General features: G+C 40.6%; 1 protein-coding gene and 1 pseudogene across 1 annotated transcript; one reads left to right on the top strand and one right to left on the bottom strand.

Annotated features, from left to right (window-relative positions):
• Nucleotides 1-234: 234 nt before the first annotated feature.
• Nucleotides 235-3,296, bottom strand: LOC123142602 (probable serine/threonine-protein kinase WNK9; annotated as a pseudogene).
• Nucleotides 3,297-19,520: 16,224 nt separating this feature from the next.
• LOC123144876 (adenosine kinase 2) lies at nt 19,521-24,961 on the top strand. The gene is made up of 13 exons (XM_044564125.1): nt 19,521-19,817; nt 20,379-20,432; nt 20,527-20,573; nt 20,672-20,703; nt 20,788-20,889; nt 21,002-21,069; nt 21,806-21,882; nt 22,685-22,782; nt 22,854-22,924; nt 23,134-23,200; nt 23,276-23,398; nt 23,796-23,856; nt 24,638-24,961. The coding sequence occupies exons 1-13, from the start codon at nt 19,726-19,728 to the stop codon at nt 24,778-24,780; spliced, it is 1,035 nt and encodes a 344-aa protein (XP_044420060.1). The 5' UTR covers nt 19,521-19,725; the 3' UTR covers nt 24,781-24,961.
• Nucleotides 24,962-26,778: the final 1,817 nt, after the last annotated feature.

The following is a 26,778-nucleotide window of genomic DNA, read 5'->3' as shown; positions in this document are numbered from 1 at the left end:
GCAACATCTTTACAGTAATTCACCAAATTTTTCAAAATGGTACTCTTAACTATTACAAGAATCCTATCGTCCTTCATACACAGGAAAGAATGACTAACAACACATGTCAGCATGTGTAACTATACTAAAGTTGTACTAAATCAAGGGACGGAGGGAGTACATGTGATGTATTAGGTACTACAATGTGAACACCATCTAGCCAGAATACTAGAATAAGCACAGACCAAAACAACAGAGTTGAAATAATGTTGAAACTAACAATAAAATACCGCCTACAAGTAGTCATGCCAAATGAACAAACAACAACCTGAGTCAAAACTTTCTACCATCCAACACAAGCCCAGCCAAAGCACTTGCTGGCTGTGCGAAGGCTCGGGACATCAAGTGGTGCGCTTCTCCACTATGTCAGTAATTTTTACATAGAAATTCCGTGTAGGATCAATATCTAGTTTACATAGAAGATCAGGGTCCTCATTATTCCATAGTTTCCTTTATTTCCTAGAATACTAACTATATGTGTTCGTTTCAAGAGTATTACACTTGGTAGCAGTGTGTTCTGATGCATCCAGGAGAAATTAGAGTAGTGAATGCATTAGGACCCTGCAAAAATAATATAAGCGTAGATGAAATTCTTACACATACACAACATCTGGCTCTATATCCTAGCTCCCGCGTTCTTCTCACCAGGACTTGTGTTGAAGTCATCATGCCGCTGCCGCCCTGTGTTGAAGTTGCATCAACTCCTCGTGTTGATGCCCACGCAGTGGCACCACTGTGCCGTAACAATCTGGGGTGGCTTAGTGTCCTTTTGTGCCCCCCATCTCCAGCTCATTGCGCGTAGATGGATCACAAGTTCCTTTTTTCAGAAGGTAAATCATGAGCACATTAATCTTCTCGGAAGGTATAATTTGGTGTGCACCCATATAGAAACAACAAAAGTGGCTCTCAACTATTTCAAATATAGGCCTGCTAAAATACAACACCCACTCAAGAGGGAAGTCACACAACTTGATGATTCGAGATGCTGTCATTGAAGCTATTCTTGTCTGTACTACAAAACAAAGATCAAGGCAATTAAAACTATCACCAGATCATGAGTGTGTAAGACAATATATATGCTGTGTTAAACTGTAATTTTTCATGGCTTGCAAGCAATTCGCAGAACATCCATCGAACATTGCCATGGAGTTAGATATCTCCTACACCGTCAGATTTTTTAAATCTCATACTACCACCTCCAATTGATGATTCAGGCCCTGTTTGATAGCTCTATATTTTCTAAGTATTCTGGAAATACTACCGTTTTTAGGATTACCATGGTTTTAATTACTTTGAGGCCCTGTTTGATAGCAAAGTATTTTTTAAGTATTCTTAGAATACTGCAGTTTTTTTTACTTACCATGGTTTTATTTACAGTGACCTGTTTGGTTAGCACTAAAAACTGTATTATCAAAACCAAAGTATTTCCAATACTGTGGTAAATTCTCTGTATAAAAAAAGGAACCCTTGTCTTCTTCTTTTTTTAAAACAGAGCAAGCGAAAGAAAAGAACCCGTCGCTGGCTATTCTCAACAGACTCGTCTCGCTATCGAGCCATAGCCTCTGCCGCCGCCGCCACCGTCCAAAAGTGTCGACCATTTCCAGAGCCACAGAAAGGCTGGTATCTTGGTCCACATCGAACGGGAACTCGGCATTCTTAAAACAACCTAAAACAATTTGACGTGTCAGTGTAGGATGAAGTGTCAAGTTCGTCGAAAAGAGGTTTCTTGGGTGCTCTACTTACCACTGGGATCAGGAAATCTTAGCGATAAATTAACATGGTCGCTGACATGCATGTCGCCTTTTAGTGAGAATTCACCCTTCCATAGCATGAAACTGGCAGACTGCCGCCCATCTTTAGTCACACTCGAGACCAGGGAGACTGAAATAGGAGGCGCTGGGATAGGCTTGTCTTTCTGGAGGAAACAGTACTTCAAGAGCTCACTTGCACAAAGTCTTTCAGCTGCCGGAGCCAAACAAATTTCTATGAAACCTCTTACTTCTGCATCTTCAACCTTGGAAAGCACAGCTGGTTTTATACCCTATATAAAAAAGCATTGGAAGAAAATCAGTTGTTGTTTCATAGATAATCTTTCAAAAAGGATGGGTACTCTGTGGACCCCAAAGCACTTACTTCACAAATTTTCTTGTATATCCATGGCTTGCCTTCGCATTCACTGTATGGTTATTCACATGTCACCATTTCAAGCATGCAGATCCCAAATGAATATATATCCACCAACTCGTTGTAATTCCCAGTGAAGAGTTCTGGTGCCATAAACTCTAATGTGCCTGCATTTTGATGACACAACTCTTGTTAGTACAAGCCTTCCTAAAAATGTTATTTCTAAGACAAAGTACGTTGTGAGTGTGTCGTATCATTAAGAGTAGATCTACAGTAAACAGAATATATGTATATATTTCACACATCTGTAGCTGTTAGAAAAACACAATTCCACACACCTTTAATACTTCTCGTTTTCCGTTGATGCAAAAATGTCGCCAGACCAAAGTCACCAATCTTCACTTGTCCATCATGACCGTTTATGAATATGTTGTCACACCTTAAATCCCTATGAATAATGGATGGTTCCTGACTCTGAAGATATTCCAGCCCTGTCAATATCTGTATTGCCCATCCTCTCATAGCCTTCATACCGACTTTATTGTGCTTCTTACGGAACCTGGTTATCATTCCAAATTGCAACGATCAGAATGTACTGAATGAAAGGGCGATAAAGGTGAACTCTATGCGTGGTTAAATTTCAATCAAACTTTCTCCACACAACAGCAGAATCCAACATGGTTGGTTACTAAGAAACCAATTCAATAAAGTACATCAACTTATAAACGGAAAGGGTAATCCATAACTGAATCAGGCAAAGCATTACGAACGAGGCGGACTGGAGTTTATATGCACATGACCTACATGCACGGGAATGTTTTCATTAGCATGCCTAGTCTAGAACATAAAAGGTGCAAGCCCATCCCTTTGCCGCAAGCATTCAAAATAACAAGCCTACTGTTCAACATTTTCTTCAGTAAAATACAGGTTGCCAGGCAGGTCATACTAACTCCACGGGTTACAAAACATACAGGCAATCCAATAATATAAACATCAAGGAGAAATCCTTAACGGGAAAGCAAGAAGAAATCAACCGATCTGGGACAATTCGAAGCAGCAGACCTTAACGGGGTTGAAGCAGCAGCCTTCCCCTCGTGCTCATCATCGCCTCCATGGCCTGCACACAGCCACCACCGTCACTCGGCCTGCTGCTGCTGCTGCTGCTAAAACAACAACAACAACAACAACCACCAATTGGCCTAGTAAATCCAAAAATCCAATTGTGATGAAAAAACATGTTCACATCATGTGACTGCTGCAAACTGGACCCTTTTTTTGATACGCACATGGCTGCTGCAATACAAGCACACACAAAAAAGACATCTTGTAGTAGGAGGCAGGGAGGGTTGGAGCAGAGCATCTTCTCCATGGACCTCCTCTCTCTCCCACATGCCCTTGAATTCCTTGACACAATACAAGCAGACATCAGATGTTGGAGATGAAGAAGAAGACAAGGGTAGGGGAGGAGGGATTGGTACCTACCCTGGTCGAGGGGAGTTTCATCTCCATGGCATCCCACGGAGAGAGGCTCGACGATGGCGGGCGTCCTTGGAGGTTGAGGAAGAACTGGTCGTCCTCGAGCAGGACAAATTCATCCAGGAGACAGAGCTGCGCGCGGGGGCTGGGTAGGCGTCGGAGATGAACCGCCGGAGTTGCCGGAGTTGGAGGCGACTAAAGCCCTTGCCACCGGGGAGCGGCGAATCCAGCCGGATGGGTGGACGCAGCGGCGCGAGGCGAGCACAGGAGGAGTGTGATGCGCGCCGTCGGAATCAACCGGCCGAGATCTAGATGGCGGCTGCGGAGAGAGAGTTGGGTGAGTGTGTGCGGGTGCGTGGAGAGGGTGGCGGTGGTTGGGTGGCGCCCGCGAAGGAGTGGTGAGGGGGCGAGACACCGGCGGCGGCGTATGGAACCCTAGCCCAGGTCTGCAATGAAGGCGGCGGCTCGTCTCGTTCCTCGGCGGCGGCGGCTCGTCTCGGATCGGCGGCATTCCAGGGATCCGCAAGCGCGAGGGCGGCGGCGAAGGTATGGATGCGAGTGCGAGGGCAGCGGTGACCTGGAGGCGGCGGCTCCTCTCGTTCCCTGGCGGCGGCGGCGACTCCTCTCGGGGCTGGGGCGTCGTTTGAGAGATGAAGCAGATCGAGATCTGATGAGCCTCGTTGACTGTTTTCTTACGTGCGGTTTTGTTTGCACCGGTTTTTTGAGTAAGGCAGAGGTGGTGCGATGACGAAAAAAAATCGGCGGTGGGAGTATGATGAAAATAAACCAGCGAAAATTAACCGCGCGGACTATTCACCAAGTCGTCATTAAGAGTAGAGATCCTTATTCACACGTGTTGCGTCAAAAGTGAGAGCTCCTCCCCACCGCCTTACGCACCAGGGAGAGCTGGCGCTCATGCGCACTCCATAGGCCGGCCCAACAAAGCAAGCAATCGATCGCTCGCCGGTTTGCCTGGTTTGCCTGTAGCCATTAACCGATTAACTTTTGGAGATATTTTTCTAAAAATAAATCAAAAACGTTCATCGAATTCGAATGAAGTTCGTGACTTAAAAAAAGATCGTTGACTTTAAATAAGTTTGTGGATTTTGGAAAAAAGTTAGTGGATTTAAAAAATAGTTCATTGAATTTAAAGAAATCATGAATTTGGAAAGTTGAACAAGAAAAAGAATGTAAAATCTGGAAAAAGTTCATCAATTATTAGAAATAAGTTAATGGATTTTGGAAAAAAGTTTGTGATTTCAAAAAAAGTTGTTGGACTTGAAGAAAAGTTCACATGTTATAAAAAAATTCACGAATTTTAAAAGACATCACGGGTTTTGAAACTAAATCGTGGGTATGGAAATAGTTCATCGATTTTGCACAAAAAATCACGAATTTGTAGAAAAGCTCGTGTGTTTTGTAAAAAGTTCATATGTTGAAAAAAGTTCGGAGATGTGGAAAAAATTCACCAATAAAGCTTGGAAAAAAACGTGAATTTCAGAAAAAAAAAGTTCATGAATTCAAAATAAAGCTTGCGGATTTGAAGAAAAGTTCACATATTTTGAAAAGAAGTTCTCAAATTTTAAAAACGTTCATGGGTTTAAAAAAGGTTCAATAATGTTTAAAATGTTCATCAATTGTGGAAAAAAAATGATTTTTATAAAAAGTTGACGGATTTTGGAAGAAAACATTCCGCATATTCAATAAAAGGTCACAAATTTAAGAGAAGTTCATGTGTTTTGCAAAAAAATCACAATTTTTTAAAAAATTCTTGCTTTGAAAAAAGAAAAGAAACAAAAATATGAATAATAATGAAAAAAAAGGAAAAATAAAAATATGAGCGAAGACTATGAATGAAAACACCGAAAGGAAAAATGCCGAGAAAATAACAGCTGAACTTGAGCCAATGGGAAAAAAACTGCATGCCGTTTCCTATATAGAAATTAGTGAAGTAGAGGGGGTGTGTGCCGGTTTGCCAAATTACCTAAAACCGGTGCCTTAAGTGCTAAATAGGATTCAGGTCAAATAATATGCATAACGCACAAGCGGGAGCGACTAACCAAGCAAAGTGTGCGCTGGCCCATTTAACACTAGCACAATAATGCGGTTTTAGGAAGATTCTGAAGAGCCTAGAAAAAAAAGGAACATTCTAGAAGATTCTGTTTGGCTTTTACTGGTTTTCTTTTCCTGGCGTTTCTGTTTTCCTTTTGTATTTTATTTCGTTTTTTCCTGTTTCTTTCTTCACTTGTTTACAATTCATCAATTCCAAAAATATTCAACTTGAATTTTTTTCCAAAGTTCAAAACAAATGTTTGCACTTTCAATTAATATTCAGAATTTCTAAATTTTATGTATGTTTTCCAAACCAATTGCGTTCTTTAAAGATGACTGGAAGTTTAGAAATTGCTCACTTTTGGAAACTGTTTAAAATCATAAAAATAAACGAAAACAAATGTTTCCAGAATATCAAAAATGTTTCACGTTTTAAAAAAATATTTAGGTTTTTCAAAATTGTTGAAAATTTCTAAGATATGTTCATTTTTTTATTAAAATGTATGAAACTCAAAATTTTGTTCCTTTTTTTGGAAAAAAATTATTTTCAAAACCATACACGATCATTCCTTTTCGCGTTTTCATTTTTTTTATAAAATTTGGCCGCATTTTTTTTAATATCCCCTACAGTAAACCGGTGCTAAAGTAAAAGCCAGCAGATCAATGGTTTACTGCCTGCCAATGGGCCGGCCAAAATAGGAAAACCCACTATGCGTTGCGTCCCTACTTTTTATACGCAACGATCGTCTGTCTCAAAACAAAAGAAATGTCGTATATGAGCTCCCGTGACCGTGAACATCTCCTATACCCTTGCGTGAGAGCTATGTCTCGCCCGTACCGATTTCATGTCTATGAGGAATGGCCTACAGACGGTCGACTATCGGGCTGGACCATTAGAGCAGGTCGCTTTGCTTCTTTGTTTTATTATGTTTTTCACCACTCTTTCTGATTTTTTTTACTCTTTCTTTGTTTAACTTTGGTTGTCTTTGTTTTTCACTGGTTTTCTTCGGTTTTTCTCTTTCTTTCCTCATTATACTTTGGTTGTTACGTTTCTTTCATGGGTTTGTTTTGTTTTCTTGGGTTTTCCTTGATTTTTTGTTTGTTCCTTGGGTTTTATTTTATTTCCTTTTTTGTTTACTCGGTATCTTCATTATACACATTTTTTGATACACATTGGCAATTTTTCAAATACATGATGTACGTTCTTTAAAATAAATGATTTAAGCACTTTTTGCAATACATGCTTACATTATACAAATACACATTGTGTATTTTTAATGGCAATAAACCTTTTTAAAATACACATTACCTTGCATAATTTTTCTCAAAAGTTCCTAGGCATTTGTGCCACACATGTGAACATTTTCCTTAAAATGCGGCGTTCATTTTTTCAATGGAAATAAACATTTTCCTAACCTATGCGAACTTTTTTTATGTTGCACTAACATTTGTTTAAATGTCATGAACATTTTTTGTGTAACATCCCAAAATTCTAAATTTTGGAATGTTATAATAAATAGATAGATTTGATTGTTTGTTGGATTGTTGTGTGATTGATTGACTGAAAGTGAGTGAATTCGAAATCTTTTGAAAGTTAAATGAGAGGGCATCAAAGGACTTTCCCAAACTTTCATTTTGCTTTTATGATCTCCATGAATTCAAATTCTTTTCATCACAAAACCCTGGAGAGAAGATGACATGACTTCTTCCATTTATTTAAATGAAAAGGGGTGTTGTAAATATTTGAATATCATTTGAAAATATTTCCAATTCAGAAACTTCAAGCAACTCAATGATTTTCATGAGAAAAGATAAAATGACTTCTTCAAAACATATGAAATATGAGTTGGAAGTTTAAAAGGATCTAATTTAAAGTTTTTTTGAAAATTATTTTCAATTTGGAGTATTTGGGTTTTATTCAAATTATTTTTCTCCAAAACAAATATATATGGAAAATAGGGTAACATGATTCCCTACAATAGAAAATTGGAGAAAAATTAATTTGAAATCATTTTGGTATTTTTAAAATGATTTTTATGAGGTTTTATTGCAGCAGTAGCACTCTTTGCTTTATCTGAATTTTTGTATAATTTATTGGACGCTAGAAAAATGATCATATCATAGAAAATCTTTTCTGAAAATTTTGATATATAATATGCCTATGCACAATTTTAATTTTATTTTCGTTATACAGTTTCTCTTTCTGTTTTTAATAAAAAAGAAACTGTACGTGCCGTCCAAATTTTATACGCGGCCTACGTGCACAGTGCACCCATGCCGGCCCATGTTGTTTTTTTGGTTATGTTTGCAGAAAAAAAAATATTTTTCTTTTTCTTAAAAAATTTTTCTTCCTTCTTTTAGTGTTTGGAAAAAAACCTGCCGCACGCACGCGCGCGGCCAGCCGAAGCTTTAGCCCATGCGCTTTTCTCTTCTCTTTTTTTTGTTTTTCGTCTACGTTTAGTCCCACATTGCCTAGCCTTTGACTTTAAGTCTTTTTTCCACCAATAAATATAGACCCATAGAGACTTAAAAAATATCTGATTCGGGTTAAATCAATATTTTGGTTTGACTAGATTTATTAAAGAAAAAAAATTATCTCTCCTCTCCGGTGGGACTTTTGGAAGTTGTCTCCTCACTCCGAAGTCGTCTTTTCTATATCTTATAAAGGTATATTTATTCTGCATTTATACGTTAGACCTAAAATTCTTTTAGCCGTAACTATTTTTCTTCTGTAAAACAACTTGGCCCTGATTTTTCAAATAGCCATAACTTTTTACTCGTTCATCCAAATTAGATAAACCAGCGCCTATAGTTTTGCCTTGTTTTCACCTATCTAGTTGACCTGTCACGTCAACTTTTTGGAATTTTTAAATTTCGAATTTTGTTTAGATTCATATTCAAACTTCTTTTGAACATAACTTGAGTTCCGTAACTCCGATTTAGTTGATTCTTTTTGCAAATCGAAGCTCTTGACCTAAACTTTCTGATAAGGCCAAATTCACATAATTTTGGTACTGTTAGAAATTGTTTTATGTTACAAGAGTTATTTGCTTGGTTTTGATGTTTTCCGAACTGTCTTCTTCGTTCTTCCCGATCTTTTGAGTGATTGCTTATGTGTGGTTACTATTGCTCGCTCACGATAGATTAAACGGAGTGTGACGAGTAGAACTATCAAGAGTTATGAGTGCGAATCATCTTCATCAACATTGCAGGCAAGTTCACACTTTGATCATATCCCTTTACTACCCAGTTTTGTTGCATTAGATCAACCTTCAAACATTGCATGGTTAGGATCTAATTAAATTGTGGGTATTGGGAAGTAGTTGAGGTAGTACCTATCACCTGTTTTATTATCAAACCCTTGGAAGTTACTTCTACGTTGCTTATATTGCTATGCTATGCTTGTAGACGTGGATTGTGTTTGAGAGATATCCATGACAGATGTGAGATTGTTAATATATGGTTAAACTTAAGGTGGCAACTAAAACTCACATCTGGGTGGATTGAGGTACCTGGGTATTCCAGGATTGTCTGTTTTCTTTTGGACCGCCACCCAGGTTTAAAGGGATCATGAGATTATTCATGCTAGAAACTTCCGTGTGCAGCCACAAGCTATTATGGGCTCTAACATAGTTGATTAAGTTGTGTGAACTCTTACAGTGGTAGAGCAGATGTAGGGGATGTAGGTGTACCGGTCTACCCATCGTAAGGTGCTAACGCTTCTGAAAGACTGTGTCTCGGTCATCCGTTTCTCAAACATCATGTAGTGCGAGAATCAAGCGGAGGCGATCGAGTCTTGTGGGAAAAAGTGCGCAAACCTCTGGAGCGTGTACAAACTAATCATGATTAGCCGTGTCCCCCGTTATGGACATCTTGAGTATCTAGTTCTTGGATTATCCCGTTGATCTCATCATGTTGCTTTAATTAATTTTGTTGGGTTTTGATGATGATACTTAATTGGGATTGAGAATGCTGTCAACCATTCTCAATGTTCAACAACCACCATGATAGTTAAATAAAATTTATTCCTTTGCAGTAGGGAAAAATTGGCTTTTCGCAAAAACATTATAACCATAGAGCTTTTCCACCAGCCATATATGCATGTAGTGATAGCCTTTGCTCATCATTTCTCTATGGTGTGAATTTGCCAGCATATTCCATGTGCTGACCCGTTTTTGGGCTGCAACGTTTCATGTTGCAGGATATCTTACGACGAGTAAGTGATACGTTAGGGTTACGATTTCTACACTCAACTTTGCCGTTGGTGTTGATGGGAATCCACAACCTTGTTACTTCCGCTTTTTGGATTGAGGTAATAGTATTTACGTTACTTTATACATGTGATTTACCTCTGTTATAAATCCTCGAGTACTGTGTGTGTCAGCATACCGATCCAGGGATGACACTTAAGCACAGAGACTTGATCCATTCGGGTCGGGTCGCTACAAGATGGTATCAGAGCACATGTTGACTATAGGACGTGACCCTAGAAACTGGCAAGCCCATAGGAAAGATTTTCTCTACAAACTTCATTTTCAAAGGATCTTTTACCTCTCTTCTCTTCTGAGCTTATTCAAATATTCCTTTTAGTGAGACCATACCCCTTTTCCCTTTGGACCACTCGAAGATTCGACTGATGAGACCACTCCAAGAAGGACAAGATATCGGACAACTAAGACCACTTTGGAATGAAGAGGATTTTACGAAGAATTATAATAATGGAAACTACAACGGTTGAAGACTCCGAAGACTAGGAGAATTTGAAGGCTCTGAAGAATTTCTAGATTGGTATATGAAGGCTACCCTTATGAATTTTGTCAGACTATAGAAGCCGTCAATACCCGAGATCAAGGTGTATCGGAGAAAGACCAGAACTTGGAGCATTAGAACTCAGAGTTTTGACAAGAAAACCCTAAGGCAGGAGATATCAACTATGGAATGATAGCTCATGGAAATGACAAGAGCAGAAACACAGCTATCCATGAAGTTATCGCCCGCATATGCTATTGTCACTGTGCCGAGTTAAGCATGCATTTCCTTGGAAGGATTGGATGGTAGAAGGCTGATGGAGCACCTATCAGCAAAAGATGAAGTTTTAACCTTAGCTGGTGTATCACCAGGATTTGGAGTATTACATCAAGAAGTTAAGATGGACCTGCAGGAAACAGTATTTGATAAGGAAGCGTTTCGTGAAGAACTCAGGACCCAGAAGCTGAAAGTAGCCAAGCTAGAGGAGCAAAACCTTGAGACATCAAAGATTCGTCAGGAACTGAAGGACAGTAGGATCATGGTTCATGTCGAGGTTGATGAAACCCAGAAGTTTGGAATGCAACTCCAGAATATTCAAGGATGTCACGAGAGACTTTGAGTCAACAGAGATGATCTGGCAAAAGAACTTAAGAAGGACAAGCATGATTGGAAGAAGCCATTGGAGGCATGAACAAGACTTGAAGAGTTTGATGACGTTGAAGATTTATTGACCTTTAGAAGACCAAACCCCTGTTATACCTACGTTAGATGCGACGTTTGTGAGCTGTCATTTGTTTGATGTTTTTCCGACAGCCACAAAATAAAAATCTGTCTTTTCAAAACTTTTGTTTGTATTGTGTGCATCTCTCTCTATCTCTCTTATCTCACCCCAAACCCATGGACCCAATAGAGGATGAATGGAGATGAGCTTATATTTTGTGGACCGATGAGTCAATTGGAGACGGACCGCTGGATTCAGAACATGAAGGATCACATGGAGAATAACCCTATAGCCAGAAAGGATATGACCCAGCATGCTCTTTAGTGTTTTAAAAGAGTTGCTGCTACTGGGTGGAGGATGTACCAAACCATCAATGGATGGCAAAGAGTAACCACTTGGAAAGAATTTGAGTTGACTTTGCCAAAGTCTTGGCTTGTGTCCCAGAAATTGAGGCCTTATGGAAAGGATATGAAGAAACCTTGTGCATACAAGCTTTGTGGAGAAATAGGACACAACCATAAAGAAAACAAGGACGAATACCCTCATAAGCGGAGGATTGCCAAAGGAGTGAGCCGAGGATCTCAGGGAACTTCGGTTGGAGATTGTTCCCAAGGGTTTGGTTGCAGCAATGGAAGTTCAGTCTACATTATTGGGAAAGGTCCGTGAAGCTGAGAAGAATGACAAAGAGATTGCCGAGATAAAAGTGAGAATGAGCACAGGAAAGGCCAAAGGTTTTAGTAAGGATGAACACGACACCTTATGGTTCGAGGACCGTGTATATGTTCCCAATAATGCAAAGATCAGGAAGTAAATACTTCAGGAGGCTCATGACTCACCATACTCAATTCGCCCTGGAAACACCAAGATGTATTTGGATTTGAAGGAGCGTTTCTGGTGGACTGGTATGAAGAAGGTTATTGCGGAGTATGTAGTCGTAGGTGATGTATGCCAGAGAGTAAAGGCAGAGCATCAGAAGCCAGCCGGATTACTACAGCCTATGCCGATACCCGAATGGAAGTAGGATAAGCTTGGCATGGATTCCATTACCGGATTTCCCAGAACCCGATCGGGATATGATTCTATCTGGGTAGTAGTTGATTCGCTTGACCAAAGTGGCTCACTTTATCCCAGTGAAAACCACCTATACAAGTGCGAAGTTGGCCAAGATATATTTGACCAGGATCGTATGTCTGCATGGAGTTTCGAGGACCATCGTATCAGATAGAGGAACACAGTTTACCTCAAAGTTTTGAAATCAGTTGCACCAGACTTTGGGTACTAGGCTAGAGTTCAGTACAGCCTTTCATCCGCAGACAGATGGATAGACCGAGAGAGTCAATCAGATTCTGGAGGACATGTTGAGAGCGTGTGCGCTAGATTATGGATCTAGTAGGGATGATAATCTACCTTACGCGGAGTTCTCATACAACAACAGTTACCAAGCCAGTTTGAAGATGGCCCCTTTTGAAGCTTTGTATGGGAGAAGGAGCCAGACACCGTTGATGCGGGATGAAGTTGGAGACCGTCAGTTGTTTGGACCAAATGTGATAAAGGAGTCAGAAGAAAATGTTAAGTTGATTCGAGATAGACTGAAGGTAGCTCAGTCCAGGCAGAAGAGTTTTGCAGACTAAAAAATGCAAGGAGGCAGTCTATGAAATTGGAGACAGAGCATGTCTTCGTATGACCCCTCTGCGAGGAATTAAACGATTTGGAGTTAAGGGAAAGTTAGCCCCGAGATTTGTAGGACCATACCGAGTTTTGGAGCGTATGGGAGAAGTGGCCTACAAGTTGGAGTCACCCGAAGGACTGTCAGGAGTTCATGATGTGTTTCATGTTTCCCAGTTGAAGAAGTGCCATGCAGAGATGGCCAATATTCCCCTGTAAGGACGCTTGACCCTGGAAAGGATAATGATGTTCCACGAAGTGGAGTATGGACTTCATAAGTATAAGTTTTTTTATCTCGGTATGTGGGATATCCCTCGAGGATGAAGAGATGAAGTACTATTGGATATAAAGGAGGTATGATGTTGGAAATATGGATCAATGGAAATTCCATGATGAGTCTGAGTAATCACGTCGTAGTTTGGTGCCAATAGAAGGAAGGAAGACAGTACAATTGGATGGATTTAAGAATACTAGGAAGTTGGATGTTGGATTAAGGATCAGTTTCCCCGATGATGAGTTCAAGGTTTACCAGTGATGAGATGGGCCATAACCCACAGGCCCCAGGACCTGCCAAGAAGCAAGCACATTCTTGCTGAAGGAAAAACCCCGGAAGAAGTTACGATTTTATCAACAGACGATTTTATAGGAGTAACGCAAAACCTGAGGGTTGGGAAGGAACGATAGATGTTTGTTTGGCTTGCAGAATCAATGGATTTTTCCGAACTTGGTTCGTCGACAAGAGAAATTCTGCAATGCTTGTGAGGATGACCGAGTGTTAGATTGCGAGGTTCGCTAAACCATATACCAGGTAATGATTTGGGTGCGGGATGGATTGATCACCATACCGACTTACTCTTATTATTCGCCTTGCTATGTGGGATGGTAAAACTGAGTGACTTACCTATAGTAGAGAGACGACGATCAAACCTTGTTTGAACCTTAGAATGGTGTAAGTATTTTTCCCTTGTACAAGGCAACTCTTGCCAATCGTAGGTTATACGGTGAGGATCAACCCAGACCCATTTCCTGTAGGAGAAACCATAATTGGAAGACCACCATGAGATATCGATAGTTGTTTAGTATTGGCGCCTGACCCGTCAGCTAAGAAGACCCAGTCTCTGAAGGACCATACCAAGACAAAGGGACAAAAGAATTGAGAAAAAGGTTATGCCACTACCTGAAGAGCCAGAGAAGGAATTATCTCGAGAATTTGAGAAGACCGGCCCCATCAAGATTAAGGATGGAGTATATGAGTACTGATGGGACCATGACAATGTTTCTAAGGGTGCTAGCACCCCAGACCCCCTGTGATGACCGATGGATTTTGAGAAGACCCCAAACCTAACCTATTTTCTTTCTAGCCTCTCCGAATCTCGAGGACGAGATTCATTTTAAGGGTGGTAGGTTTGTAACATCCCAAAATTCTAAATTTTGGAATGTTATAATAAATAGATAGATTTGATTGTTTGTTGGATTGTTGTGTGATTGATTGACTGAAAGTGAGTGAATTCGAAATCTTTTGAAAGTTAAATGAGAGGGAATAAAAGGACTTTCCCAAACTTTCATTTTTGCTTTTATGATCTCCATGAATTCAAATTCTTTTCATCACAAAACCCTGGAGAGAAGATGACATGACTTCTTCCATTTATTTAAATGAAAAGGGGTGTTGTAAATATTTGAATATCATTTAAAAATAATTCCAATTCAGAAACTTCAAGCAACTCAATGATTTTCATGAGAGAAGATAAAATCACTTCTTCAAAACATATGAAATATGAGTTGGAAGTTTAAAAGGATCTAATTTAAAGTTCTTTTGGAAATTATTTTCAATTTGGAGTATTTGGGTTTTATTCAAATTATTTTTCTCCAAAACAAATATATATGGAAAATAGGGTAACATGATTCCCTACAATAGCAAATTAGAGAAAAATTAATTTGAAATCATTTTGGTATTTTTAAAATGATTTTTATGAGGTTTTATTGCAGCAGTAGCACTCTTTGCTTTATCTGAATTTTTGTATAATTTATTGGACGCTAGAAAAATGATCATATCATAGAAAATCTTTTTCTGAAAATTTTGATATATAATATGCCTATGTACAATTTTATTTTTGTTTTCGTTATACAGTTTTCCTTTCTGTTTTTAATAAAAAAGAAACTGTACGTGCCGCCCAAATTTTATCCGCCGCCTACGTGCACAGTGCACCCATGCCGGCCCATGTTGTTTTTTTTGTTATGTTTGTAGAAAAAAAATATTTTTCTTTTTCTTAAATTTTTTTCTTCCTTCTTTTAGTGTTTGGAAAAAAAAAACTGCCGCACGCACGCGCGCGGCCGGCCGAAGCTTTAGCCCATTCGCTTTTCTCTTTTTTTTTTGTTTTTCGTCTACGTTTAGTCCCACATTGCCTAGCCTTTGACCTTTAAGCCTTTTTTTTCACCAATAAATATAGACCCATAGAGACTTCAAAAATCATCTGATTCGGGTTAAATCAATATTTTGGTTTGACTAGATTTATTAAAGAAAAAAATATATCTCTCCTCTCCGGCGGGACTTTTGGAAGTTGTCTCCTCACTCCGAAGTCGTCTTTTCTATACCTTATAAAGGTATATTTATTCTGCATTTATACGTTAGACCTAAAATTCTTTTAGCCGTAACTATTTTTCTTCTGTAAAACAACTTGGCCCTGATTTTTCAAATAGAACTTTTTACTCGTTCATCCAAATTAGATGAAACCAGCGCCTATAGTTTCGCCTTGTTTTCACCTATCTAGTTGACCTGTCACGTCAACTTTTTGGAATTTTTAAATTTCGAATTTTGTTCAGATTCATATTCAAACTTCTTTTGAACATAACTTGAGTTCCGTAACTCCGATTTAGTTGATTCTTTTTGCAAATCGAAGCTCTTGACCTAAACTTTCTGATAAGGCCAAATTCACATAATTTTGGTACTGTTAGAAATTGTTTTATGTTACAAGAGTTATTTGCTTGGTTTTGATGTTTTCCGAACTGTCTTCTTCGTTCTTCCCGATCTTTTGAGTGATTGCTTATGTGTGGTTACTATTGCTCGCTCACGATAGATTAAACGAAGTGTGACGAGTAGAACTATCAAGAGTTATGAGTGCGAATCATCTTCATCAACATTGCAGGCAAGTTCACACTTTGATCATATCCCTTTACTACCCAGTTTTGTTGCATTAGATCAACCCTCAAACATTGCATGGTTAGGATCTAATTAAATTGTGGGTATTGGGAAGTAGTTGAGGTAGTACCTATCACCTGTTTTATTATCAAACCCTTGGAAGTTACTTCTACGTTGCTTATATTGCTATGCTATGCTTGTAGACGTGGATTGTGTTTGAGAGATATCCATGACAGATGTGAGATTGTTAATATATGGTTAAACTTAAGGTGGCAACTAAAACTCACATCTGGGTGGATTGAGGTACCTGGGTATTCCAGGATTGTCTGTTTTCTTTTGGACCGCCACCCAGGTTTAAAGGGATCATGAGATTATTCATGCTAGAAACTTCCGTGTGCAGCCACAAGCTATTATGGGCTCTAACATAGTTGATTAAGTTGTGTGAACTCTTACAGTGGTAGAGCAGATGTAGGGGATGTAGGTGTACCGGTCTACCCATCGTAAGGTGCTAACGCTTCTGAAAGACTGTGTCTCGGTCATCCGTTTCTCAAACATCATGTAGTGCGAGAATCAAGCGGAGGCGATCGAGTCTTGTGGGGAAAAGTGCGCAAACCTCTGGAGCGTGTACAAACTAATCATGATTAGCCGTGTCCCCCGTTATGGACATCTTGAGTATCTAGTTCTTGGATTATCCCGTTGATCTCATCATGTTGCTTTAATTAATTTTGTTGGGTTTTGATGATGATACTTAATTGGGATTGAGAATGCTGTCAACCATTCTCAATGTTCAACAACCACCATGATAGTTAAATAAAATTTATTCCTTTGCAGTAGGGAAAAATTGGCTTTTCGCAAAAACATTATAACCATAGAGCTTTTCCACCAGCCATATATGCATGTAGTGATAGCCTTTGCTCATCATTTCTCTATGGTGTGAATTGCCAGCATATTCCATGTGCTGACCCGTTTTCGGGCTGCAACGTTTCATGTTGCAGGATATCTTACGACGAGTAAGTGATACGTTAGGGTTACGATTTCTACACTCAACTTTGCCGTTGGTGTTGATGGGAATCCACAACCTTGTTACTTCCGCTTTTTGGATTGAGGTAATAGTATTTACGTTACTTTATACATGTGATTTACCTCTGTTATAAATCCTCGAGTACTGTGTGTGTCAGCATACCGATCCAGGGATGACACTTAAGCACAGAGACTTGATCCATTCGGGTCGGGTCGCTACATTTTGAGATGTGAGAATATTTCTTTGACATGCCATGTACATTTATCTAATTGTATGAAACACATTTTACATCACACAAACATTTTTTACATTGTATATACATTTTAAGAAAATTTTACTTTTTTTTAAACATGGGAACATTTTTTTCGTTGTAAGGAATACTTTTTTTGTGCAAGTTATCAACATTTTAGGACTGCGATAACACGAACTAAGCGTAGCTTACATGGTTAGGTTCATTGTCGTTGAACCAACCCACCATGGTTCAAGTCCAGACTTCGCATTGGTGGTCGCATTTTTCCTAATTTATGTTAGGCCATATGTTCTTGTCGACTACGAAGGCGTCTATAGCAACTTTGTCAATCTTAAGATACTATACTGGTTCAATATTTCAGAGATTAGAGTCTATGCATGTGTATGTGAGCTTCTGCATTTGTACTGTGTTAATAAAAGACTGCGCTAATATTTTTTTATACTATGTTAAGCTTTTTTCTTCAAACTCATGGTTTTTACACTTTTTAAACTAAAAATAATAATATATGCGTTTAAATTTTAAATAAAAATATAAAAAGGGAAGGAAAACAAAATTTGGCTAGCATAACCAACGTTCCTAGCCCATGACCTACTCCTTGTAAGCTTGCACGAGGTGTGAGCGGAGCGTTACAAGGAACTGGGCCGGGGGGGGGGTCAATCTGAAAATATGTCCAAGCTCACAACATGCTACATGCTTTTTTCGAGAGAATTACTTGCCTGCCTCTGCGTAATTGTTATGTGGAGGTGAGCTCTGCGTTGATGGGCTAGAAAAGAATAGGCAGTATCTCTACTATCTCTACTACTTAAAAAGAATGTAAGGTTCACATTTCACCTTTCTTCCCATTACCCCTTCGTCCAACCTTCCATGTTTATATACATGATAATCAATCACCTAAATTCACTTATCTTTTGAACCAATTTCATTTTAAATTACTTACCAAACATCTAATCAAATTATGAGGTAATTCACGGGCAGAATTTGATGAACATTTATTTACACAATCACATTATTATGGACAGGTAAATCACAAGCTAATGCACTAGAATATTTATATCCCATTGCAATGCACGAGCATTGTTCTAGTAGGTAGTAGAAAAGTACTTGCACATTTGAAAGGGGGGTCATGGCCCCCTTTGGCCTCCAATAGGCTCCGCCATTGGGTGCGAGGCAGCCGTCTGTCTCGCTGTAAACGAGACATAGAGGCGCCCCACGTGAATGTGTCGCTACAGGCGATGTATAGCAGGGCCCTCAGTTGAGCCAGAGCTGGCCAAACAGGCCAGCCTGGCACGGCCCGGCCCAGCCCTCCATAAATGTGCCTGGCACGGTCCGGCCCAGCCCTCCATAAATGTGCCTGGCACGGCCCGGCTCGTCAGGGCACGATTAATAGCCGGGCCGGGCTGTGCCGGCCCACGCGCTGCAGGCAGCAGACCAAGAACGACACAAGAGGCAAATGGGTCGGCCCGTGGCATGCTTAGGTACGCCGACACGTTTTCTTTTCCGTGAAATACCTTAGTAAAACAGGGGGAAAGACCCAGAAAAATGTTGAAAATTTTAAGTGCTTACATCATTAAAACTTTCCATCTTCAAGAAGTAAAAAAAATACAAAACATGCTCTAGAATTACAGAAAGGTCAAAAACTACAAAGACTACTTTGCAATAGTACAACTAAGATCCAAGCACTACAAAAATATGCAAGCACTACAAAATGTTGAACATATTAGAGTATTATAGGTATTTATATTGGACATATATATTTATATATTTCAAAAAAAGGGTCGTGCCATGCCGGCCCGCGTGCCTTGCATCCAGGCCCAGCATGGCCCAAGGCGTGCCGCGTGCTGGGCACGGCCCGTTTAGCCCGTGCCATGCCTGGCCCGTGGCGGGCCGTGCGGCGTGCTCGCGGGCCGGCCTGGTTGGCCCGACCCGTTTGGCCAGCATTGAGTTGAGCCATTCACGAACCTAAAATTGCTGCGCTGGGCTGGGCCGCACAGACCATCAACCGGGTTGGGGTTTTGCTCTTTATTTAAGCGGGACCACCCCCGCACCACTCCCGAGCACCGACCGATTTCTACGCGGTTGGTGGGCGAAAAGGACCCACGCATCGATTGCCCCACCAAGAGCAATCTCGCCGCTCTCCACTCACAGTGCAGATCGCTACTGCGCACCAATCAAACGCTGCGGCGTGTCAATCTCGGACCCGCACGTCAGCGAGCATACGAGAAATAGAGTTGGTAGCAGTACCACGTGATGGGTAGGATAGATCTTCTTCCGCTGCCCATCCACCTGCAAATGCAACACTCACCAACCACGCAGAGCCACGGAGGCTGACAGGTGGGCCACGCGAGGTTTGGTCGAGGCCGACTAAAACCCCCGCGGCACCCATCATCCCACCACCACACCACCACTGCAACGGACTTCTCGCCAGTCGCCAACGCAGACCTCAGATCTCGCTCTCGCCTCCTTGCGCAGCCGTCGTCGAGAGGAGCAAGAAAATGGCGGCGAGCAACCTCGAGGGTGTGCTCCTGGGGATGGGCAACCCCCTTCTCGACATCTCCGCCGTCGTCGACGAGGCCTTCCTCGCTAAGTACGCGCCGATCTCTCCCGCCCGCTTTCTGCGTTCCGATCTGTGGTTTCGAATTTTTTGTCTCCGTTCGCGTTAGTCTTTGGATCTGTACGGTCTACTCTTGTTAGCTTCGATGGATTCGTCGCCTCTCCTCGTCAGATCCGAGACGACAAAAAGTGCTTCGCGAGTTCGTACGGGCGCAGCACGGGACCAAGAGTCGAACGAATAATTTCATTTTTGACAGTCGAAAGATATATCATGTCTCTTATCCAAAGTTATGCAAAATTATGCAATGGATCAATGAGTTATCTCGTCAATCACCGGCGATTTCTCTTTTCACCAATTTCATGCGCGACAGGTTTCGCTAGTGTTCCTGTTTTTTTTTTGCCGAATTTGTTGGCATAGTTCTCCAAATATAGCCGCTTGATATGCTGTGTAAGTTCGTGCAATTGACGCTGGAATGCTGATCAGGGGTTTGACGCAGTGCTTCATGCTTGGCTTTGATGCTATACTGTTGTTTGAGTATTATGTAACTTGTGTTGTAATCATGACTGTGCTGACATGCTCCCTCCCCTGTTTTAGGTATGATGTCAAGCCGAACAATGCCATTCTCGCCGAGGACAAGCACTTGCCCATGTAAGCATCTATGCCGTTACCAACCATAGGTATCCCAGTGCCGTTATTTTGTACAGTGACATAATTTCTTACCTCATACTGTGATTTTTGGCAGGTACGATGAGTTGTCCAGCAAGGAAAATGTTGAATACATTGCTGGAGGTAATGTTTTTTTAACATGTATAATGTGCTATTTCTTTTCATCTTGTTGATTTTTCTGATTGATTATATCTTCTTTTTGATGTTCCATGATGTTCCAGGAGCCACGCAGAACTCTATCAGGGTTGCCCAAGTAAGCTCAAAACACAAGTAAACCATGACCAGCCAAAAGATTTTGCCAGATCTGTTTGTTTACTTTATATCATGTATTCTGCAGTGGATGCTTCAAACTCCTGGTGCAACAAGTTACATGGGTTGCATTGGAAAGGACAAGTATGGTGAGGAGATGAAGAGCGCCGCTAAAGCTGCAGGAGTTACTGTTAGTTCTTGAGCTTTTTTTCTTTTCCATTTTATCATATAAATGTTTCTGTTCTATTGGTTAACGCCTTAACGGACTGATGTTGACTTGGTCTTGTCACGTATTCATCTAGGCTCATTACTATGAGGATGAGGCTGCTCCTACAGGCACATGTGCTGTATGTGTTGTTGGTGGCGAAAGGTATGCCACCTATGATAATACCTCTTACCAGCTATTGTGTTTCCTTCTATTTTGTGGCTTTACACTGTTTTATTTGAAATCATTTTTCTTTGATGATTCATTACATATTTGTAACGTTTAGTTGTTTTACTAACTCACTTAATTAAGACTCACCAGAAAACTTAGTATATGCTCTATGATACTCCCTCTGTCCAAAAAAACTTGTCATCAAAATGGATAAAAAGGCATGTATCTAGAACTAATATACATCTAGATACATCCCCTTTTATTCATTTTGATGACAAGTATTTCCGGACGGAGGGAGTAGTACACATCTATTCTGAATGATGATGTAATACATTCATCCAGGTTCTGTATAAATGGTAATAGTTGTATGTGCATCTCGCTTTAATTAGGGAAACTGTTTAACACTGTCAAACATGTGTGCTATCTATTGAACTATCCTGTGGTGCATGTCATTTTGCAATTCAATGAAGTTAAGTTTCAATCTTGTCGGGACTTGGGAGGGACGTGTATATGATGAGAACAGTGCGCAAAGTTATTTAATTTCAGCGATGCACGTAGTTTTAAAACGAAATGCAATATAGCTTTTGTAAGGCATAAACACACAAGTCTTCACATCGTTTATTTCTTAATTACTTAAATGTGATTATTCTGTCCCATACTTCTACAACATTTAGATCCTGAGCATCTTCTCTAACAATATCTGAAATATATATTCTTTTTATCTGGTCAGGTCATTGATTGCAAACTTATCTGCTGCGAACTGCTACAAATCTGAGCATCTAAAGAAGCCAGAGAACTGGGCACTAGGTATAGTATTTGTTTTGAGCTCTTGTGAACTCTTAGCTTGGATTATGTTCCTCATTGCTGAATTGACGCTGACATTAGCTTAGATAGCTTGTAACCACAGTGCAATTTTCTAAAGAAATGGACTGTGATTTAAGATTTCTGTTTGGATGTACATATACTGCATAGCTGATATCTAAAGAGTGCAACCAGTTCTAATTTCTGTTTGGATGCCCAGAGTATTGTATTGCAAATTTCTTACTAAGTCATCTCCATACCCCTCATTCTTGCGTACACAACCTGGCCTCCGTCCCCTGGCCCTCATCTCTGTGTCTGTCTGATCGGCGTGGTCGAGCTTTTGGCCTCTGCCTCTCTTCTCCTTCCGACGCGGGAGTGTCGTCCATTGTCGAGCTCCTGGCTGCCGTGGTCGAGCCCCTTATTGTTTCTTATGGAGGGTGAACGGAACGGTAAGTTTTACAGGACGAGCAATTTTAGTGCAATACGGAGGTCGGCATCTCTGTAACGAGGGAAAGAGCGTTCAACTGTGCGGGAGTGCCGCTTGAAATTGAGCCAAGTTTCCATCATTCAATACCGTGACCATCCAAACGGCTGTATTAGAGGCTTGCGAATACCAATTCAAGATTCGGGGGCTGAATATACACATACATCCAAACACAGCATTAATATTTTGTTTCCTGAATGACTAATTGAGGTGTCTTTTTTGTGTGGAAACTGTAGTTGAGTTGTACATCATCTTCTACTTCGCTATATTATTGTAATTTGGTGGATGACAGTTCCTGACAACCGTGACATTTGCTGTTGACAGTTGAGAAAGCAAAATACATCTACATTGCTGGCTTTTTCCTTACGGTGTCCCCTGAATCTATTCAGCTTGTTGCTGAGCATGCTGCTGCCAATAACAAGGTAAAGGTTCGAAACAAAAAACTTCCCTGTGAAGTGGTGGTTGCCAGTGTTTGTAATTGACGTTGTTTCAGGTTTTCTTGATGAACCTCTCCGCTCCCTTTATCTGCGAGTTTTTCCGTGATGCCCAAGAGAAGGTTCTTCCGTAAGTTTTACCTGCTCCTCTGTGATGCTAAATGTTTTGGACATTATTTGAGATACTTTACATGAGCTTTAACTCAAAATGCATAAGCAATGTCAAGAGATGTTCCTATTTTTGCCACATGCTAATCTTTCAGCCTGTTAAAGTTTGGTAGTTTATAGAGATCTTGGCTCATTTGTTTAAGACATGTTTTATGTGTATTACCACTTTAGGTATGCGGACTATATCTTTGGAAATGAAACTGAGGCAAGGATCTTCTCTAAAGTCCGAGGGTGGGAGGTAATTACTCAATCCTCGTAAAATAATTTTATTTGCTTATTGTGCTGCTGAAAATTTACATGTGTAACTTTGTAGACTGAGAATGTCGAGGAGATCGCTTTGAAGATCTCACAACTGCCTCTGGCTTCTGGAAAACAAAAGAGGATTGCTGTGATTACTCAGGGTGCTGATCCAGTAGTTGTGGCCGAGGATGGGAAGGTATATTTTTTTCAGTTTGCTGCATGGCAGTTGCGTTATAGGCTTATCCTTTATTCATACATATTTGGTTATAGCAACCTGCTGGTATGCAACTGCTTGTTTGAAAGTAAATAACCTATATACTTAAGTTGGATTTTGTCCAATTATAGGCTGTAGGGCAAAATAGGAGAATTGCATATTTTAAGGATAGCTAATTCTTTCCTTTGACAATAAATCTGCTGTTGTGGGCCTATTTGCAAAGCAATCTGTTTTTGTCACAGTTGTTTGCTTATTCAAATGTCACATCAAAAATTTTATTCATCAAGGAACGGGCACTTAAATCTTCATGTAGAATTTAGTTGAGTCAATCTATGTTAAGATAATATGCTAAACCTAAATATTATTATCTTTTGAATAGGTGAAAACATTCCCTGTCATCCTATTGCCCAAGGAGAAGCTTGTTGACACCAATGGCGCTGGTATGCTTTTTCTTTTGTATAATGAGTTGATTTAATTTTTCTGGTTGCTTCAGAACTAGCCACTGTTATAAGGACACTGCTTAAAAAGTTGCTTTCATTAAATAATATTGATGGGTTCTAGTTTTCATGTATATTATATGCCTTGAAATATTGAAAAAGCCCATGTAAATCTAATACTCCCTCCGATCCATGTCGCGACAATTAATATGGATCGGGGGGGGGGGGGTATCTTCTTACTAAAATGATGTTATGTACTCCCTCTGTAAAGAAATATAAGAGCACTTAGATCACTAAAGTAGTGATCTAAACGCTCTTATATTTCTTTACGGAGGGAGTATTTATCAAAACAATGTTGACGTAAGCTAATTAACTAAATTCTCATGATTTCGCAAAAAAAACTGAAATTCTCATGATAATATAAAAAAGGAACATCTGCACCAGTTGTTAATGGCACTGATTGATCAAATGTATAATTGAGCTGTTTCAGCTGTGCAAGAAATGCCACTATATTTTGAGTCACAATTCTAAGATGTAGAGTTGCATAACGTATACAACTCTCCTCCCGGATATTCATCCGTAGATCTAGCTGCACAATTACCTGAGATTGAGATTTTTAATATTGAGTATTCAGCATTCATGACAATCCAAGACAGGTGCATGCTTGGTGAATATATTCATTAAAATTGCTGCAGAAACAACAGTCTGATTTGAAATTTGGATACTGGGTTTCAGTTGTGATTTTGCTGCTGCCCCTGACTTGTTACACCCCGTTTCTTATTAGGTGATGCGTTTGTTGGAGGCTTCCTCTCTCAGTTGGTGCAAGGGAAGAGCATCGAGGACTGCGTAAAGGCCGGTTGCTACGCAGCAAACGTTATCATCCAGCAGTCTGGCTGCACTTACCCTGAGAAGCCTGACTTCAACTAGACCAACCAAATTCGGCGATGGTACGGAAAGCAACACTTAACCACTTAATGGTTCGGCTTGTTCTCCCTGTATTATTTTGAGGCTTTCCATCTGATCCGGCCTATATTTTAAGGCCGTGGATATCTGTTGTACTGCTATAATTGGTACCTTTTATCTTTGGTATAAGGCATGGTTGCCATTATATGGGGTGTTACTTGTGGCCGTCTTATCCAAGTATATGCGGAAGCGTGGTCAGACCACGATAGTGCTTGAATGCAGTGGAATTCTATGGACGTGTTTGTTTTGTGAGAAGTATGGCAGAGCGTGGCTACAGGCTAATGTGGCTAATGGCATGTCTGTCAGTGAACCAAGGGCATTATTTGCCTGTCGTGGCTAGAAATAGTGCAGTGCGAATGTAAGTCGCTCCTTGTGACAAACTGCGTGTTCAGACTCGAGACCAAGAAGCCCCTGCTGCCTGCTACAAGTACAGGTTCCAACTATATATAGTTCGCTGTGCTAGGTTTGTTTCCCTTATGTCAAACTGCGTGCTTAATCTTGGCTGACTCCGTTTTAAATAACTGTTGATTAAAAAGAATCAAATGTGTTGTTCGTTCCATAAACTATGTTTTGTTTTGGTTGTGGGGAGGCAGTGATGGGGAATAGAAATTTGAAGAGAGTTGAGCAGGGGGGCGGGAAAAGGAAATTTAGAAGGTCAATTATCACTTATCTTTTCATTGGCCTCCCGCTGGCAATTCACGTATCCCACAATAAACTTCTAATCCTTGATACCGATGACGTTTAACTGACAATCTGTAGCACGCTAACTAACTGACAGTATGGAGCACGTCACTTTTACCTAACTTGCCTTTCGAAATACTCGACACTTTTCTTGCTCAACGCAGTAATAACTATCCACATGTGGTTGATGAATCGATCACATCACTTGCACGTCTAAGGTACGGGATAAGGTTACCGAAAGAGTGTATTTTTCTACAATAATGACTCTTAGAACGTGTATGATGGATCAATCACATCGGGCACACATCAAAAGGCACGGGGTTAGGTTTAAAGGGGCATACGGAGGTCAGGTGACCAGAAATGCATCAGGAGATGCACTGCACCGCGCCGAACCTGAACCTGAACGTACGCGGGCGGCTCCAGCAAAGACCTAATTTTCTGTTTGTTCGCTTGTTGCAAAAGAAGCCCCTGGACGTATGCATGATGCATATCCTGTTGTCGACGGAGCAAAACCGTACTACTCCCTCCATCCGAAAATACTTGTCCTAAAAATGGTTGTATCTAGACTTAATTTAGTTATAAATACATCTATTTTATCCATTTTCAGGACAAGTATCTTGAAACGGAGGGAGTACCTACCATTGCCTTCGACGAGACAGCTAGTAGGTCAGCTCCAACTTCCAACAAACGGTAGTACGGTACGGATTCCGGAGGCTCATCATGACTTGTTACCCCGTTTGCCCTCTTCATCTTCAGAAGATAAGGGACAGCGTTGCCAGGCGCGCGAGTGAGTGGCGATACACGCAATACCCACCACGTACTAACGAGCGCCTTTGTAGCGCGACGCAACAAATGACAGGGACGTCGGAGCTAGTACGAGTGTGCGAGGTCCCAATGGGCGCGCGACACACCTATTTGTTGTTGTTGGCCATGTGTCCGACGAAGGGTTATCTTGAGGCGACACCGGAGCACACTGACGAACACGGCACATGCAAGGTTTCCCATAGCAAAGTTGAAAGTTGCATCGCTCTACCATACTCTATTTTCTCGAGCAATGGACTGCTCACTTCCTAACCCTTACAGAAACTGCTCATAGTTATAGCATCTTCAATCCGATCAAGTTAATCCAATCCGCTTTTAGATGCTTTTTAGGTTAGGCATCGTTCAACCGAGCTGCCGGAGTGCCGGTGTCACTGGGCATAACCGGCAAGGTACTCATGACTTATTGACAAGTTCATACTTTCACTCTAGCTAGGTAGGTCACGTAGCGCAATGATGTTG

The sequence above is a fragment of the Triticum aestivum genome, chromosome 6D (genome assembly GCF_018294505.1).
Source record: "Triticum aestivum cultivar Chinese Spring chromosome 6D, IWGSC CS RefSeq v2.1, whole genome shotgun sequence".
Taxonomy (NCBI): domain Eukaryota; kingdom Viridiplantae; phylum Streptophyta; class Magnoliopsida; order Poales; family Poaceae; genus Triticum; species Triticum aestivum.
This window is presented reverse-complemented; position numbering and strand designations above follow the sequence as displayed.